Raw genomic sequence first — 18,027 nt, forward strand, 5'->3', positions numbered from 1 at the left:
GCGCAAACACCCTGGTAGCTGCGTTGTTGAGCATCGCAAGCGGGGTGTTTGCTCTGGGAAAAGAGGAAAATTGCTGGTCAGTACCGTCCGACAGAACCTTGGTTCTGACACATGATCCGTAAAGGATTTGCTACGTGTTCAACAACGACTAGGAAACATACAGGCTCTAAATAGTGGCGAAGAGGGCAGAAGGACGAAAAGGGAAGTTACCAGTCTTGCTGAGAAGGACTTTGTGGGGAGCCCGTCAGCATCCTCACCTAGTTATCGGTGCGTTGCATCACATGCGTACATCCTGTATACGGTATCCTGGCAACCCTCTTCTTCACTATAGCGACAGCAAAAACCATTCACGATCCGAAATAGCCATCAAGTATACCCCGTTTCTTCTGGGTTCGGGGAGATAACTTGGTCCCTTTGCTGTTAGCCAACATTGAGCGGGAATTATAAAGACTCGCTTGCAGTCCGTACTCGGCTGCATTTTCGCGCCTGAGATCCAGGTAAGTATAGGCATCAGGCTTGTAGTAGATAGGTCGGCCTGCAGAGAGCAAGCCCATGTTTTCCAGCTCTCGGAGTACTCGAAGAACATCTTGAGTATCTTGAAAGTCTTTGGTGTAGACACAGACTGCGATACCGTTAGCACAAGGAAATCTTTAGTATTTGGGAGTGCCGCCACACGCACTCAGCCGTTCCTCTTTTCCATCATCTGTTGCCACTTTGCAGCCAGAGCCAAGTCGGTTTTCGATGACACCTGCTACGATCTGTTTCCAAACTCGGGTAACATCGACAGATTTGGGGAATAACATCCACTACACAAAGTCAGACATACAAGAAATGAGGTAGTCAGCTCTAGTCTGCTTCCACCTACTTTTCCAGAGAGAACGTGAGTGTCTTTCGCTATGCTAGCGATGCACGCCTGCAAGGAGTCGCTTTCTTGACTGAGCTTTTTGGTCACGCTTCCTTTTGGTTGTGTAGCACCTAGCTCATGGATCTTATGGCGACTCTCTAAAGACTCGTGGAGCAGTTGCATGCCGCGATTCGTGAAGTCAGCAACATTGGGATATGGCGGCTTGTCGTGAGGGTTGCGATGAGGATTCTCAGCCCAGATCCAGGGACATTTGGAGATGGGGGTGGTCAGTGGTGGAAGGCGGCGTATAAAGTCATCCACAGATTCGCCTAGTTGCCACGCATCGAGTTGCCCTTGTAGCCGATTGAACAACTCAGGCTTGGATGATTGTTCTGATGATGACTCTTGCTTACGCTTGTTTGACGTTAAAAGATGCTCCTGCGCCAAGTCCTTGTGATAGGAACTAGGTTTCTTGCATGTCTGATCTTGTGTAACCGGTGATGTTCCCCACTCCCCTCTCTTGGACGGCGCTGCGCTGTTGTTGGAAGTAGGCTTTGCAAGGAGCTGAGCCCTCGCATTCATCGTGATGACGTTGATATCATTGGAGCGAGCACGCCAGAGCGATTTCACATCATACTTTGCACAGCGCCGTCTTTGATGCTGTTGCTCCTCCTCTGTGCCTTCTAGTTGTTAGCGGGTGGGGCTTCAAGATGCACCTGACGTACCATAGAAACTGCTGTCATCTGAAATCCATCCATCCCCGGACACCATATATTCCTCTTCCATTGCCAATCTTATGAGGCTGAAGATAGTGTGTGCTGCAGATATCCAGATAATTATGGATGAAGACAAACGTAGTGTAGTCAGCGATGGTTGGCCGAATGAGGAAAGTAAATGAGGAACGACGCGCAAGGGTACCCCTGCTGCCAAAACGCGCGCCCGCGTTCTCTCTACGCGTTGACCGTGACGGAGCCTTTCAACTCCAATAGACAATCCAACGCCTTGACCTGCCAGACTCAGATCAATCCATGGTATCCACAATGCCGCACTCAATCTCGCCAGATTCGACGCCTGCACAAGACGCACCGCAGACCGACAATGTCAAGCCAGAACCAGAAACCCAAGATGTCGCCATGGAAGACGTGCCAGCAGCGGCCACATCAGAGACGAGCAAAGTCAAGCTCGAGGAAATATTCGACGACGTAGATTCAGACCCAGAATTCCCTTCGAGCGCACCAGTGCCCACCTCGCAAGAAGATGCATCGCAGCCTGCCCCAATGTATGCCCCGGCCCGGCCCACGACAATGTTGATGCTCGTTAACTGACATTCACACAGCAAGATTAATTCCAAGTCGTCCTTCTCCGACCCTGATATCATGCGCGCCTTTTATCAGCGCCTCTTCCCTTTCCGCCCCCTCTTTCAATGGCTCAACCATTCCGTAACCCCGAGCAACGACTTTGCCCACCGCGAATTCGCATTCACGCTGCCCAACGATGCATATCTGCGCTACCAGTCCTTTCCGACTTCGGATTTACTACGGAAACAGTGCATAAGCATGCTTCCCTCCCGTTTTGAAATCGGCCCCATGTACAGCACAAACCCCAGAGATCGAAAGACGCTGCGAAAAGCCAGCGCCTTTCGTCCAGTCATGAAGGAGCTGGTCTTCGATATCGATATGACGGATTACGACGACATCAGAACATGCTGCACAGGTGCAAGCATTTGTCTCAAGTGCTGGGGCTTCATCACAATGGCCATCAAGACCATCGACGTGGCTCTGCGGGAAGACTTTGGCTTCAAGCACATACTCTGGGTTTATTCTGGTCGTCGTGGTGCTCACGCTTGGGTTTGCGATAAGCGTGCACGAGAGATGGATGACCAGAGACGCCGCTCAGTAGCCAGCTATCTCGAACTCCTCAAGGGAGGCGACCAGGGCGGCAAGAAAGTCCATGCCCGGCGACCCCTCCACCCACATCTGGAGCGCAGTCTAGAAATCTTGAAAGAGCACTTCCAGACGTCTATTCTTGCCGAACAAGATCCCTGGGCTAGTGACGAAAAAGCAGCCCACCTCCTTAATCTACTCCCCGATCCTACCCTCAAAGCTGCCTTGCAGAAGAAATGGAGTGCTGCACCCTCACGCCCCAGCGCCTCCAAATGGTCCGATATCAATACCCTCGCCGAATCCGGCGCTCTATCAAAGACACCCAGAGAACTTCGGGAAGCCAAGCAAGACATCATTCTAGAATACACGTATCCCCGTCTCGATGCCGAGGTCTCTAAGAAACTGAACCATTTACTCAAGAGCCCGTTTGTAATACATCCCGGCACAGGGAGAGTCTGTGTACCTATTGACACGCGGAAAGTCGAAGATTTCGATCCATTGAGCGTACCAACAGTCACACAATTACTGCAAGAAATTGACGACTGGACTGGCGACGAGACGGACAAAAAGGTGCAGGACTGGGAGAAGACGAGTCTGAAACCTTATGTAGACTTTTTCAAGCGGTTTGTTGCAGGCTTGCTGGAGGAGGAGAAGCCCGCGCTCAAGAGGGAGAGGGAAGAGGCGGCGGATACAATGGAGTTTTAGAGGGGACTTTGTGTTGTATGACAGAAATGAAAGGGAAAAAGGCGCTTTGGTGTTGACGATGTAGAATCCACGCCGATGTTGGATATATCAAGAGAACTCCCTCGCTTGGATGTACGGGAAATTGATTAATGAGCTAAATACAACATGTTCCTCCGTCTCTACATATCAAGTCATAACACATTACTATCCACTGCCCCCATACCCCAACTGACACACCACGCCATCCATAGTACAATACGGCATCTGAATCGCACTCGCACCCACCCCCCTCGCCACCAGCCTCTCCCTCATCTCACTCAACCGCGGCGCCGCCTCAATCTGACTGCGATTCCTACCCTCCCCATCCTTAGCCCCACTCCACAGGATCTCCGCCGCAGCCGCAGCGCGCGGCCAAACCATCTGATCCACATTCACCGCATCCGTCTGCTCAGCCCACATGTGCGCCTCGCCCCCGAGAACAAGATGCTGCGATTCTTCCGGTACGCCGGCGAGCGGATCCAACGAGTAGATTACACGCCAGTTGTGGAAGGGGGCGCAGTAGTCGTTGTAGGGCCAGTTATCTGCACTAACTGATGGATCAAAGTTGAGCCATTGGCCTTTGCCGCAGTCGAGGTACTATTTCTTTCGTTAGCAATTTCTTCCTCGCACCACGATTTTTCTTAGGGTACATGAAGGTGGGAAGAAAGAGGAAGGGCAGTATATCTTACCCAGAAATTGTAATTTCCAACGAGTACTTTATGGCCCTTGCCCACTATCTGCGCCACAGACTCATCGCTGAGCCATGATTGCACGATGACATCGGAACCCAGTGTTAAATTCCAGTCTAGCAGCATTTCTTCCCAAACAATGGGGATGAGGCCCTTGGCGCGGACCTGGTCGTGGTTGCGGTCTACGAAAGCTTGCATGAGGGGCTGTAAGACGGCGAAGTCGCTGCTTTTCACCGTGTCATCGAGGCTGTATGCGTTTTTGTTTACTTCATCGCCACCTGTATGGAAGTACGCAGAATATGGATGTATACGCGGGAGTAAGTCGTCGAGGACGGTATTGAGGAACTTGCTTACAGCCGTTGAATTAAGCTTTAAAGTACCCGTCGGCGGTTCAGCCGCGTAGGTATCCCAGTTTGGTTGAATGTTAAATGCGGCGAGGAGATCAGAGTCACTATACCCAATGCTGGCTGTGTGACCTGGCATGTCTATCTCTGTGATCATTTGTACGCCCTGGAGTGCGGCGTATCGCTGTAGGTCACCAAAATCGGAGGCTGTGTATACGAGATCGGGGCTGTATGCGCCTTTGGCGGAGAGAGAGGGGATGGAGGGGATCTCCAAGGGCCAGGATTGAGAGTCTGTGGCGTGCAGGTGGAACCGGTTCATTTTGTTGTAGGCGCAGGCGTCGATTTGGCGTTTGATGTCGTTGATGGGGAAGAAGTTGCGGGAGACGTCTAGGTTGATACCTCGGTGTTGGAATTTTGGGGCGTCGGAAATGGTGACTGGGGCAAGGGGTGTGTATAAATCTTGCTTGTTCGAATGGGCGAAGAAGAGTTGTGTGAATGTTGTTAGGCCGCGTGCTACGCCAATGCTGGAGTTTGCGCTGACGGTAGCTATACCTTCTGTTGTCAAGGTTAGGCTGTAGGATTCGTCAACTTCGCCAGCTTGTGGCTTTCCAATATTTTGTGGATCGACGGAAAGTTGTTTGATGTCGACGCGAGAGACGTATGCGCTTCCAGGTGATGGTTCGTTCCAGGCTCGAGGACGGAATTTCCATGGGTAGAGGTTTTGGTTGAAGATTATGTTCCAGCTAGATTTGATAGCAAAGTTGACAATGTCATCGCCAGAAACACTGTCGCTCGCCCCGTCGTCGGCTTTGTCGGTGGCTGATACATCTGTATAGGTTTTGTATAGTTCCAGTGCTGTACTTTGCTGAAAAGGAGGTCCAATGTCAGAGTTTGATGCGAAAAAGAAGGGTGTCTGATCCGTGAATGGGCCTACATTGCTTGCACCAGCCTTGTACCAGTTGAACGAAATATCCTTCTTGATAAAGAGAACAGCATCTCCGTGCTCATACGACGTAGGGAGCGGCCATATGGCAGCGGCCAATGACGTGAAAAGAGAACAAACTACAAGGGGTTTCATTGTGCAGCAAATGGATGAAACGAATGGATGAAGAGATCAAAACCAAATGAAATGACAAGACGACATAAGCTCTGCGAAGCTTTTTGAAAGAAATGATTGAACTATTGACTAATTGTTGATGATGGCTGGTGCACGACAATGTAGGTCCGATTCGATAACCCCCTAAACGATATCCCCTGAAGCCGGCTAGTGATGAACTTTGTTATAGAGGCAACCAGGGGCTTCCTGGTTCCGTTGTTTGCCGCGTGGAAACTCAATTGGCTGTTGTTGAGCTTGAGGCTGGAGAAACGTACAGCGTAGTACTCGGAGGGTTAGCCAAGACAACGCTACGTACGAATAGTACCATGGTGGGGTGTCTGGTTGAGGCACGATAACGTGCCGGGGTTCAGCCTCCACTTCTGCTGCAGCCCTGTCATCAGCTATGTATAAGTGCACAGATGTGCTACAGACGACCACTAATCTGTTGCTTGTACGAACATTCATACGCGGCCTCACTTTGGCGGGCCTCTGCCAATGCCGCGACGGCTGGCCTGACAAGAGATGGTTGGCGTCAGCAACCCAGAAATCGCGGCACGTCGGCTACGTATGTCCCCTGCGATCAACGGCACAAGGTTCAACACTAACATTGGGAGAGGATAGACAAGCCTGCCATGCCCCAACCAGCAGAAGAAGACTGACGCAGTCGTGTCTCGTCATGACATTCGGCATTTGTACAGATCTGGGAACTATGCGATTTGTACAGTCCGTCCGAAGCCGTGCGAAACATCCCCACCTTGAGTAACCAGAATCGTATTTCCCCGCTTTCATATCCTGCCTGCTAGGTCACACGGGCCTCGTGTTGTCCAGTTTGGTTAAAGATGCGAGACAAAGGCCACTCGTGCGACGACAAGAGCCCTCTGGGACGTCATACCCGAGGTCCAAAACGAAGGAGACGCCGTCTCAATGGCGTAAACATGAAGGCATCAAGGTCATAACGACTATCTCTAAGCGATGGGAGGAAAGTGCCAATCCCGCACAAGTGGAACGTGTAATTTAACAATGGCGCATGAAAATTTCGGCATCTTTCTCCATACTGAGGAGCTAGAGTACACTACACTTAGCCGACCACCCTCTACGGCCGTGCTTGCCTTGCGGCATGTGAAGGCTGCTACTAGGTACATATCGCTGCCTGCATCCTCGAAAGCTCCACAGCAGTCCTCGAGACTTTGCCCACCATGGCTCAACTCGACACCATGCATCTATCAATGCCCCAGCTCGTCGGTGCCCTGGCTGCCCTCTATATCAGTTACAGCGTCGCCCGCAAGTTCTATGTCAATGCGCAAATCAAGAAATTGGGCGCTCGCGCGCCGATCCGAAAGAGTTACCTCCCCTGGAATTTTGACCTCATTTGGGAAACTATCCAGAGCGCGCTGGATGATAGAATTTATGAGCTGTGGACCGACATATTCAACAAGGAGTGCCCGACCGGACGCTACACCGTCGAGTTTGGGGGCAGCGATCGCCTCATCTTGACCGCAGAACCGGAGAATATTAAAGCTATTCTGGCGACTCAATTTAAAGACTATGGCAAGGGAGAGCAATTCACCAAAGATTGGTATGACTTTTTGGGCCACGGTATGTCAAGACAACCGTTTAGTGCGGAAGATGCTGTTTTCCAATCGACTAGACAACAGAAGCTAACGTATCCCATTCAGGCATCTTCACCACTGACGGCGAGCTATGGCACAACTCACGCCAGCTGATCCGCCCGCAATTTATCAAGGACCGCCTCAGCGACATTGACATTTTTGAGCAGCATACCCAGCTTCTTATCTCGAAGATTGGCAATGACCAAGAAACCGATGTGCTCGACATGATGTTTAGGTATACTCTGGACGCAGCCACACATTTCCTCCTGGGCGAAAGCGTCGGCAGCCTCGAAGAGCCAAAGACTGAATTTGCTGATGCATTCCACAACGCCCAGCGTGTCCAGAGCCTCATCGCCCGAGTTGGGTATGTAAAACAACAAAACCATCCCCCATCTCATTCCATTTCACAACTAAAACTTCTTCTCACAGCCCCATGAACTGGATTATCCCTCGCCGCTACATGGGCTTCTACGACTCCATCAAAAAAATCAACAAATTCGTCTCCACCTTCATCGACCGCACCCTGGCCCTCTCCCAAGATGAACTAGAGAAAATCTCAAAAAACGATGAAGACTACACCTTCCTCCACGCCCTCGCCTCCTACACCCGCGACCGCTCCACCCTCCGCGACCAAATGGTCAACATCCTTCTCGCCGGCCGCGACACAACCGCCTGCACTTTAACCTGGGCAATCTACCACCTCTCCGTCGACCCAGTCATCACCGCCAAACTCCGCCAGGAAATCATAAACACCGTCGGCCTCGACAACAAACCCACGTACGAGAATCTAAAGAATATGAAGTACCTCCAGCACGTCATAAACGAGACTCTCCGCCTCTACCCCGTAGTCCCGTACAACATCCGCATGGCCGTAAAAGATACTACACTGCCCGTTGGCGGCGGCCCCGACGGCACCCTCCCCATCGGCATCCGCGCAGGCACCGCAATCGGCTACTCCACCCTCGTCATGCAGCGCCGCGCAGACCTGTACCCACCCACATCCGCTTCGTTCCCCCCACCATCCGCATTCGCGCCAGATCGTTGGGACTCCTGGACGCCCAAGAGCTGGACGTACATTCCGTTCAACGGAGGCCCCAGGATCTGCATCGGACAACAGTTTGCGCTCACGGAAATGGGATATACGCTTGTGCGCTTGTTGCAGCGGTTTGAGACGGTGGAGAATAGGATGGGTGGCGTGGAGCCGGGCATGCATACGGATATTGTGTTGCAGCCTGCCAAGAAGGTCAAGGTTGTTTTCAAGTGAAATAAGGTAGGCTGGGGGGATTGGAAGAGAGGGTAGCGTTTGTTTCTTCTTGATATCTCTCTCTCTAGTAACGACTGATACGCTCCTCGTTTCTATATGTTTTTTGCAAGTATATAACGATAAAATGACATACAAGTTTCCTGATGTACACTTGAACAACTCGATCACAATAAGTATCTCGAAACAATTCACATTCATTCATTCATTCGTAACGGCACAACAAGCCGCCCATTAGCAGCCTCACACTAGTGAGCCCTATAAGCGCCGCTAGTCATGTTCATGGTCAGGGAATATCTCTTCCTTTTCGACCTCCAAAAAAACAAATCAAACTTTTTGTATCCAATCCAAACGCCTGCTCAAGGTTACGATGCTCTATGCACATATCCTCGCTCCCTTTAATGAGGAGCATTGTCACCCTTTGAAATGCGCTTGCTCATAAAGTCGAAGAAAGCAAACTGGCTAGCTGATACACCGTACTCGTAAACAAAGCGGCTGGCAAGGTAGCTACCGAAAATTGCACGGAGATAGTTGTCTGGCACCTGTTTGTGTGTTAGTTTTTGCTTCGTATCCGCATCTCAATATCAACACTTACCCTCTCCATAATCTTGTCGAGGCCAATCTTCTCGAGCAGAATGTTGGGAAGTGCCTCCTTCAGAATCGACTCTCTGAACTGAATGTTCTTCCAGAGATCCGTGTTCTGCATCTCCTCATCCAGCTTGGTGATGGCGGTACTCAGCGTGTCACTAAGAACGCTTCGTGGCTGACCAGTAGCCTGGTGCTCCCTCCAGATAGCCTCGAACTCGAGACGGGCGTTGTTCTGGATAGTCTTCTGGACCTCACGGACATAGTTGTTGTAAAATTCGGGAGCCTGGCCATCCTCTCCAACACACATGTGCTTGATGAAGCTCTCGTCGTCGAATGACAGGGATGCAAGGACTTCAAGCGAGGAGGAAGTAACACCACCCTTGTTAGCTGAAGCATCCTTGTACAAGATGCAGCCAGCCTTCTCAAGGCGGAGCTTGGCGTCCTGGGTGATGAACAAGTTTGCACCCTCAACAATGTATGGGATGACCGACTTGCCATCGACGATAAGCTTGTTGGCGGTGGACAGGTCAATGGACTCGGGTCGGCCACCGCAGGGGACAAATGTGTCGTAGTGCATATCGCTGCGGAGATGGAAGGTGTTGCGGAAAGTTGTGCCGTTATAGACGAGATCTCCGTTTGGTAGTCGCACGTTGGTGTCATCAACCAAAACACGGTAACCTTCAGACGAAAGCTTCGACACATCAAAGTGGTTGATCATCTTGCGCTCCTTGGCCAGGCGTACAAGCTCCTCGTGGTTGATGCCGTTCTGGTCGACAAGAACACCTGAACCATCAATAATGGCAATGTACTTTTCGTTGCTGAGCAAGATCTCGTTTGATCCAAGGTCACCGTCAGGGCCACCAGTTTGCATCTTGCGGACCTTGCTGGGGTCCAAGTTGAGCTTGCGGTAGATTCCTTTGACGTACTCGCGCACAGACAAAGTAGTCATGCCGTAACGGTCGTGAGGAATACCACCCAACTTGGGGCTCTTTCCGGTGAAGAAGGACTTCCACCATGGCGCACCTCGGACACGGGCATGCTCGGTTGCCCAGTCGACAAGATCAGCCGTGTTCTCGTCGGGACCCATGAACAAAATCTCCTCCTTGCCGTGCAAATCGACAATAGGGTCCTTAATACCAGGGCTGGTGGGAGGCAGAAGCAAATCGAGAATACTGTCAATGTACTTTTCGAAAGCACCCCGGGCCTTGTCTTGGTGCTTGAAGTCGAGAAGCACAACACCCTTGGATCCACCCTCAGGAATATCCTTGTTCTTGCGCTGTTGTGTGTTTGCAAGGTTGTAGTTCTCATCAAACATTGAGCGTGCGTTGATAGAGTATGCTTCCTGACTCCTCGACTTGACGATACGGATACCACCACGAGCGATATCACGGAAGCGGAGGTGGAAACCACGGAATTCTGAACCAATGACCAGGAACATTCCGTACAGCGGCTGAGGGTACTCTGAGCGTGGGAGGAAGTTGGGGTTCAGACGGAAGCTGATAGCAACCTTGGTAGGGGTGTAGAAGTTGGTCTTGAGGACGGAGCTGTTGAAGACGCGGAAAGAGGTCATGACCATCTCGTGGTGGTCGTTGACTACCGCCTTGTTGATGGTGTCGGTCAACTCAGCATCGGTCTGGACCTTGTCGACCTGAAGACGGAGATAACTCAGTGTTGGGAGGAAGTCGTCTTCCTGGCCACGGGTCTGGACATAGTGGGTCTTTGCAAAGGGGAGATACAAAGTGTGGACTAGCTCGGGGTATTCCATGATGATCTCGTAGATGTAGTCGGCAGTGAACGTCTCAGCACGCAACCTACGCTTGAGCTTGGCCAGCAGCTCAGCGTGTACGCTGTTCTCAGAGTCCAAGATTGCTGACAAGGCAGTGTACTCGCTTCCAAGACGGTTGAGGAAGTGGGTGATGAAGACCCAGACGCAGTGTGCGTAGATGGTCTCTTGCAGACTGAGTCTGCTTGTGGCAAAGAGTGTCTGGAACTTGTTCTGTGGGAGACAGTAGAGCAGCGAAACCTCCTTGGTGATCTGGTGAATGGACGCCTCAATGGGAGGGTGCTTGGCACCAGCCGCGCCGGGCAGCGGGCGCAAATACAAAGACATGACGGTGTAGCCGTTGGAGAACTGCTCGACGTACTTTCGTGATGTCGTCAGACCGTAGTAGTGGTACAGGTCGCTCAAGGCGCTGAAGAGACCAAGAGCACTTCCACGCTTGAAACCGACAACCAGGCGCTTGTCTCGAGAGCCCTCAATGTCGTAGTGGTCAATGACGGGTCCAGTGCGCTCTACGGCGACCTGGAGAATTTGCTGGTAAATGGCCTTTGTGTTGGCAGTGGCCTTTTGCAGGAAGCGCTTGTCACCAATCTTTTCGAGGTTGGTCTCGGTCTCGCTGGGGCTGGGGTCTACAAAGTCGCATTGGTAGACAAAGTAGCATCGGAGTTGCTGGTCTTCGCTTCCTGGCAGCGGGCTTTCGGAGCGGAAACTCTCGACACGGTAGGCAAGACCGGGTTTTGAGGCAGCCAGGTACTTCTTGCCTATGCGTTGTTCGTATTGCGGACCATCTATGACAGACACACCGGGCCTGCTGGTGTCAATGTAGACAGCGTGGTCTGGGGCCTCCTTGTCGAGGCGGATCTCAAGACGCTTGTCGTCTCTGGCGTAGGCGGCGACCTTTGCGGCGTAGAGCGAGTGGATGTGGTTTACGATTCTGCAAGATTGACATTAGCATCATGGGCTTGGATGTATGAGAAACAAGGATTCTTACGCGTCGACAGTCTCAGTAGCAAAGTACATGTCGTCAATGCCGAGCTCGTTGTAGAACCACTTGGTCTCGGACTCGACGAGTTCTGGGGGCATGAAGCCCTTTTCCTCGACGCCGTCCATGACGGCCTCCATCTGCTTCTCCTTGCCCTCGAAGACTGGGGCGACATATCCAGAGCCGCCGGAGCCTTCTTGTGGGATGATTCGGGGGGTCGAGTGTCCTGAGGAGCCGGGTGCGCTCAGATGTGTGGGTAGTGGAGAGGGCCGGCGATCGGCCGTGTTGAGGAGCTGCTCGAGCTGCTTGTGCTGGGGCGCTTGGCCATTGGAGCCTTCATTGGGTGTGGACGCCATTGTGAATGGTGTTTGTGTATGTGCAACGCGAGTTGACGAGGGGTAGCGGGGCAGAGAGTAGAGAAGGAGGAGGAGGGGCAAGGCACGGCCGTGTCCAAAACTAGAGAGGGGATTAGTGGACCTGTACGAGTATTTGAGCCAGAGGGCGCAGCAGCAGCAACAGCGGAAGTTTCTGTGTGTAACACGGATCCACCGCTATTCTGGGAGCCTCTGGCCAGCAGTGATGACGCTAGCTGACCTCTAGTTGAATCGCAGCTCGGATAACGACTGCAGAGGCAATTGGGCAGAAAGCCACCGCTCTTTCGACAGTCCCTGGCCTGGGGAAGCGGAAGAGGGCAATGGTGTAGACGTTATCTTGCGGAAGGGCGAATGCAACAGCCGATGCAAGGGCAGAGGCTGATGAGCAGACTGATAGTATGTAGTTGATGTTTTGAAGGTTGCAGGGGTGTGGGTGTGGGTGTGGGTGTGGGTGTGTAAGTAAGTAAGTACGTAGTGTACACAGTAGGGTGGTGCAGACAGGAATAGAAAGCCTGTCTGGACAAGCTGCAACAGTGCAAAGGAAACGCAACAGAAGAAGCCGAACAAAGCGAATGTTCTGGTCCGCCTCTCTCCATGTGGCCACGGGGCATGCATCGTCTTTTATACTGTTGTTGCTACCTGCTAAGCTGCGCTGACCATGGGGCGTATGTAAGTAGTCATGGTACCTGGATTGTCCCGCTGCAAGCCGAGAGCGCGAGCTTCCCCAGAATTTGGCAGAGACGGCATGGGAGGTGCCGGCTAGCGCTGCACCGCATCGCCCACCTTCACGTAATTCGACCAGGCCCGGCCCTCGAGCTCCCCAATGCGTAACGTGCAATCCATCATGACCGGTCTTCTAGAAAAAGCCTCATCGTTCCGGCAGAGTTTTCGCATAGTGCGGCCGAGAAGAAACGTCACCCGACTGGCATCCATCGCCGCCCACGTCGGGACTACAGGGATGGGCGCAGTAGTGCCACCCCCGACCCCTTCTACTCCCTCTCCCCGCGACGCCGGCTGCAGAACTCACGATCCTTGGCGCTCCCTCTCTGCCATCCATGGCGTTTCCATGACTGTACGTGGCCCCTTGAGACTGGGCCTCTGCTGCGCGTGCGGCCATTTCACACTCTCCTCCACCTCCACCTCACCGCTTGCACCCAGTTGCCGAGTCACGATCCCTTCTTTTGCCTGTCAGCTGTCGGTTGCACAGCGTCGAGACCGCGTCCATGGCCCAGACGGGCATCTCGTCGCCATTGTCCCTCACCATGACGAGCCCAACTCGGCAAAATCACTCCAACGCCCATGACAATCACGCACTACCATTGTTTGACTGCTACTCGTCCTCGTCGCCATAGCTGTGGCCATTTACAGTCAACAGCACTTTGTATCCATGCCCTCCGATCCACTTCTTCTTCTTGCCCACCTTCTCCACCCGCTTCAACGCCGCCTGCAGTCCCTCGTCGAGATCGTCCGGCTCGTGCCCAAACACAAAATCAACGCAAAGCCTCTCCTTGTCCTTTTTGCTACTCGCCCACTCCACCTTGATCTGGACGCGGCTCTGCCGAATGGTCCCTGCGGGATATACACTTGCCAGTACGCCAGCAACGCTCCCCAGGTACCTGCACCACCACCTCAGGTCTTCGGGAACAAGCTGCAGCATTCGGTGATAAAAGTCCTGTTCGGTGGGGCTGATTGTGCTGTACCCCCCGTAACGCTCACACAGCAGAATAGCAAGCGTGGCGCGTTCCTCGTGGCTAAGACCGTGCCCGGCAGAGAAGATGCCTGTCGTGGTACTCCTTAGTGCAGACCCACTGCGGAGATCCTTAACTTGGCCTCTGTGCGCAAACATGGTGTATGTGAAGGCCCTCATCATGCTGTTGCTAAACAGCTCCTTGCGCGCCGCCGATGGCGGAGCCACTACCGCCCTCCGCAACAGGTTCATCAGCTCCGAGCTAGAAGCCGACGCATATGCTCTTGTCGCATTGACAATTGGCGCATCGGACATGCTCGCCGGCTCCATCTCCGCAAAATGCATTCCCTCTCTTACGCCCCCCTGGCAAAAGTAGACGTTCTTGATGCTCGGCAGTGCTTTCGACAGGCACGAGACCAAAAAAGCCACTGCAGGAACTTGACTGGCCCGACGTGCTGACACGCGAAAAATTTCTGGTGTGGCTTCTTGCTTGACAGCAGCTTGTACAGCGTGCGTATCATGGAAGACGTCACTAGTTGTCCGAAACCCGTTGATGATTGGAATGGGATACGGCTGGACGGGATGCGTAGACATGAGCACAAAGCCCCAGCCTCGAAATCCACCCCCAGACAGGTACAGAGAAAGACCCTCTTCCGACTTGCATCGATCAAGCAGATGTTGAGGAATCCGAATATCCTCAACCGCTCCTTTCAAGTCGGCAATGACTTCGCTTTCAAAAGCCTTGAACCCTTTGCTTCCATGTGAACCAGCTTCCTCAAGCCTCTTCGTGAGCGCCGCAGCGCCATACGGTAGGCTTGCACTTCCCTTCTCACACATCTCAACCCGATCGTACTGCGTCGACGTAACAATCCAATTGATCTGCGTCGACCCACCCCCCAAATCCATCATGAGTCCCGTGACATTGTGATATGAACTCGCAACCCCAAACGCCCCAATCCGTCCCTCCATCTCCTTTGACAGAAGCTCCACCTCCCACCCCGTTGCCCTTTTGATCTCGTCGCGAAACTCTTCCGAATTAACCGCCTTCCTCGTAGCCTCCGTAGCCACAATCCGCACTTGCCTCTCTGGCACCCCAAAATCCTCGCACGTAGCCTTGAACCGCAGCAACGATTTGACTACCTGTCTGATCGTCGCCTGGGGTATCGGAACGGGCTTGCCGTCTTCAAACTGAGCATCGTACAGCGATATCGCCGCACGGTCCAGATACAGAGTCGGGAGTCCCCGTTGCGTCTCTGGCGTTAGATCCGTAATCGAGAAGCGGATCCCGTTACTCCCCATGTCCACCAGCCCATGCAAGTGCCGTGACTCGTCCATCGTAACCATAATAATTCTTCGATGGCGTCAAATCCCGCTTATGCGTAGTATGTATGTTGCAGAGCCAAGAATAGTTTTTTGTCTTACAAAGAAAAACCGGGCAACCAATAAGTCCAGTTTTTCCCAAATTGGAAAGTTTTTTTCCCAAGGCCCTTAAATGGCGTGATCAAAGCCCACGTTTGTGCGGTGATTTTTCTTCTCCCAACGCCGTTGCGTCGTTTTTGCGTCTTTTCGTCAATGGGTAGTTTCTCTTACCCCCAGGAAACTTCGCTTAGTGGTCCCCCCCCGTCCTCTGCAACTAAAAAGTTAATACGCAAGTTGAGTAACTGCGGGCCCGACCCCCCCTGGCTTTCTGCAACCCAGCGATAGTTGATTACGGCCGTGCTTTCCCCCTCACCCCAGGTTTTTTCGTTTCCAAGGAAACCTAGTTTCTATTACCCCCAGATTACTTGAGAAAATAATATCTTTGGGACTTTTTTTGCCGTGCGTCTTGTTCTCGTGATGCGTGAAAATTTGGAGACCGGGATGGGGTTGGAGTTGTGCGGAAGAGGCGGGGTGCAGTTGGAGTGGTGTGTGTGTGTGTGTGTGTGGCTCCGGAGTGACGTTTTTTTTGTTCGAGAGCGTTGTATCCAACTGAGTAATAATGAGGGGAGGGAAAACTTGGTATCGATATGGAGTGGGGCTGTGACTAATCACGTGCGGACCCACTTGAATGGTGTTTCGAGTTGGGATCGAAGATTCAACTAGATTATAGAGGAGGATTGAAGAGTTTTTTTCCTATAGAGAGGGGATGCCCCGGATTTTCGCTACTGTTGTAATGGTGACCCCATGGACAACGTGAAAATTTTGTCTCGATACTAGTAGATATACATGCATGTTGGTTTGAATGATAAATTGTTTTCCATGCCAGCCTTGTGTTGCAAATATCCTTACTGTACTTGGGTACATTTAGTTCTCGTCTATATAATACATATTCCCTTCATTTCGATTTCTTCTCAGCCGCATCGGGTGCTCGAGAAGGCCTCAACATGCGATAGCAATCCACCAGAAAGCCACGCTCAAAGAACAGCACATGCAACACATAAATCCCGCCTACCACTCCCATACTCACCAGCTCACCCAGCACCCCAAATCGTCCTAGAAAATATATACCAGGTTTCGTTCGCATCAAGGTTGGTACAATGGCCGCAGGAGCCGCAGCAGTAAGCGAAGGCAACGTCTCCAATATGCTAAATCCAGAACCATTTTGCGAAAAGAATCGTCCAATGAACCATGTATTCCAAACAATACGCAGAGCCATGTTGACCGTATTAGCCAGCACCACACCATTACCGCCCATTTCAAGCTGACCGATGAAGAACCATGCGCTCCCCGCGAAGAGGGCGAAAAAGATACCCATGGCAATTGATTGTGCGTACAACTCTTTGTTGGTAGCAACAGCGGCTACAAACGCTTCGGTTACTCCGTTGATGGCGAGAAAAGGTATGTAGTAGCAGTATGTCGAAAGGACCTTCGATGCAGACGTTGCGGACCATTTCTGACCCGCGACAATCGAAAGGAGTGTAGGAGCTAGTACCGGGCCTAGTGTGACTGCGAATAAAGATATGATGCCGTAGAGGTGGAGGATAGTACTAAGGACTCTGGAAGCCTGAGCCAGGTTCTGCTGTTGTTCGTTTGTTTCTTCAGGCTTCTTCTTTCCCCCGTCGGGTGCCGTTGATTTTATATTGGCACATAGCTTTGCAAACATGTTGCGACTGCTCTCTTCAATGGGTTGAAAGAGCATGCGTGCAATGAGACCTCCATAGTTTGATGCGAGTGCGTAGGCGCCTTGGTCTGCAAGCGATGCAAGAGTCGTGATCAAAAGAGAATCGCCTTGAGTAAGAACATATTTGAGCGCTGACTGAAGGCTAAGAGATGCAGTGAGTCGAAGTAGAGGAGTAGAGAAATAGGTCATCAAGACGGGATTCTCTTTAGTTGAAAGTATTCTCTCTGGGAAAAGCGAAAAGCCGTCCGTCTTCGCAACAGGCCATGTCTTGTACGAATATACAACGAGCAACGCCACCGCGTAAGCCAACTGCCCAACAGCAAACGGCAGAACCCCGATATCGAGACCAGCACGGTTAGCTAGGATAGCAGACCCGCAAGTTCCGATGCATCGCAACAGGGTAGCAGAACTCTCAGCCGACGCTCGGACTTTATAAAGAAGCTTCTGCTGGACTGCTGAAAACGCAGGCTCGCTAAGCAACTCGAGAAAGGTAGCCAAGCCATAGACAAACAGTGCTTCTGCAAAGAACGGCACATTGGGCGTCTCGGACCGGAACCACAGCAACGCAAGCACATACGCCAACGGCGTACCCAGGAACACGGCGAGATACGAGAGATTGACTACAGCCTGCGTGCCATGCGCCTGGCGCTGCAGTGCCACGCGTAAGCTTTCTCGCGCAAAATACAGCACCGATATGGAGAAGAGCTCGAGCTGGGCTGAAACGCCGAGCAGCTCCGGTGAGAGAAATCGCAGCAGAACCTGGTTGACAGCGAATGTAAGGGTGCGCGAGGCAACCTGCAGCAGGATGAGAAAAGTGGCTCCCTTCGCGGAAGCGGATAGAATTGAATTCGACATGCGGGGGTAAGGGGAGGGGGGGCCGGAGGGAAGGGAAAGGGCCAACGGAAAAGGAGAGACTGGAAGCCGTTTCCGACGAACAGACGAAAGAACTGCGATTGCTATAAATGATGCAAGATAAAGACCCTCAAGAGGAGCATCTTTGATTGGCCGTTGTGTGCTGATGCGGTGTAGTAGTTTGACAGCTGTGGTTGAGAAAGCTTCCGGGATA

At 52.2% G+C, this 18,027-nt stretch overlaps 7 protein-coding genes across 7 annotated transcripts; 2 read left to right on the plus strand and 5 right to left on the minus strand.

Moving 5' to 3' along the window:
• Window positions 1–347: 347 nt before the first annotated feature.
• Window positions 348–1,630, minus strand: COCMIDRAFT_34503 (uncharacterized protein; the record flags this gene model as incomplete). Its single annotated transcript, XM_007687301.1, has 4 exons — window positions 348–622; window positions 680–806; window positions 866–1,524; window positions 1,570–1,630. 4 exons carry the CDS (start codon window positions 1,628–1,630, stop codon window positions 348–350), a joined length of 1,122 nt encoding a protein of 373 aa, XP_007685491.1.
• A 254-nt stretch (window positions 1,631–1,884) lies between these two features.
• COCMIDRAFT_3070 (uncharacterized protein) lies at window positions 1,885–3,432 on the plus strand (the record flags this gene model as incomplete). Its single annotated transcript, XM_007687277.1, has 2 exons — window positions 1,885–2,123; window positions 2,181–3,432. 2 exons carry the CDS (start codon window positions 1,885–1,887, stop codon window positions 3,430–3,432), a joined length of 1,491 nt encoding a protein of 496 aa, XP_007685467.1.
• Window positions 3,433–3,615: 183 nt separating this feature from the next.
• On the minus strand, window positions 3,616–5,561 carry COCMIDRAFT_88650 (glycoside hydrolase family 20 protein; the record flags this gene model as incomplete). Its single annotated transcript, XM_007687319.1, has 2 exons — window positions 3,616–4,047; window positions 4,140–5,561. The coding sequence occupies 2 exons, from the start codon at window positions 5,559–5,561 to the stop codon at window positions 3,616–3,618; spliced, it is 1,854 nt and encodes a 617-aa protein (XP_007685509.1).
• A 1,214-nt stretch (window positions 5,562–6,775) lies between these two features.
• Window positions 6,776–8,453, plus strand: COCMIDRAFT_34506 (uncharacterized protein; the record flags this gene model as incomplete). Its single annotated transcript, XM_007687302.1, has 3 exons — window positions 6,776–7,175; window positions 7,256–7,553; window positions 7,619–8,453. The coding sequence occupies 3 exons, from the start codon at window positions 6,776–6,778 to the stop codon at window positions 8,451–8,453; spliced, it is 1,533 nt and encodes a 510-aa protein (XP_007685492.1).
• A 395-nt stretch (window positions 8,454–8,848) lies between these two features.
• Window positions 8,849–12,156, minus strand: COCMIDRAFT_3073 (uncharacterized protein; the record flags this gene model as incomplete). The annotated part of the gene is made up of 3 exons (XM_007687278.1): window positions 8,849–8,992; window positions 9,046–11,752; window positions 11,810–12,156. 3 exons carry the CDS (start codon window positions 12,154–12,156, stop codon window positions 8,849–8,851), a joined length of 3,198 nt encoding a protein of 1,065 aa, XP_007685468.1.
• A 1,348-nt stretch (window positions 12,157–13,504) lies between these two features.
• On the minus strand, window positions 13,505–15,205 carry COCMIDRAFT_3074 (uncharacterized protein; the record flags this gene model as incomplete). Its single annotated transcript, XM_007687279.1, has 1 exon — window positions 13,505–15,205. The coding sequence occupies one exon, from the start codon at window positions 15,203–15,205 to the stop codon at window positions 13,505–13,507; it is 1,701 nt and encodes a 566-aa protein (XP_007685469.1).
• Window positions 15,206–16,175: 970 nt separating this feature from the next.
• COCMIDRAFT_88530 (uncharacterized protein) lies at window positions 16,176–17,816 on the minus strand (the record flags this gene model as incomplete). The annotated part of the gene is made up of 1 exon (XM_007687320.1): window positions 16,176–17,816. The coding sequence occupies one exon, from the start codon at window positions 17,814–17,816 to the stop codon at window positions 16,176–16,178; it is 1,641 nt and encodes a 546-aa protein (XP_007685510.1).
• Between the last annotated feature and the right edge of the window lie 211 nt (window positions 17,817–18,027).

Source organism: Bipolaris oryzae, assembly GCF_000523455.1.
Source record: "Bipolaris oryzae ATCC 44560 unplaced genomic scaffold scaffold_28, whole genome shotgun sequence".
Classification (NCBI taxonomy): Eukaryota; Fungi; Ascomycota; class Dothideomycetes; order Pleosporales; family Pleosporaceae; genus Bipolaris; species Bipolaris oryzae.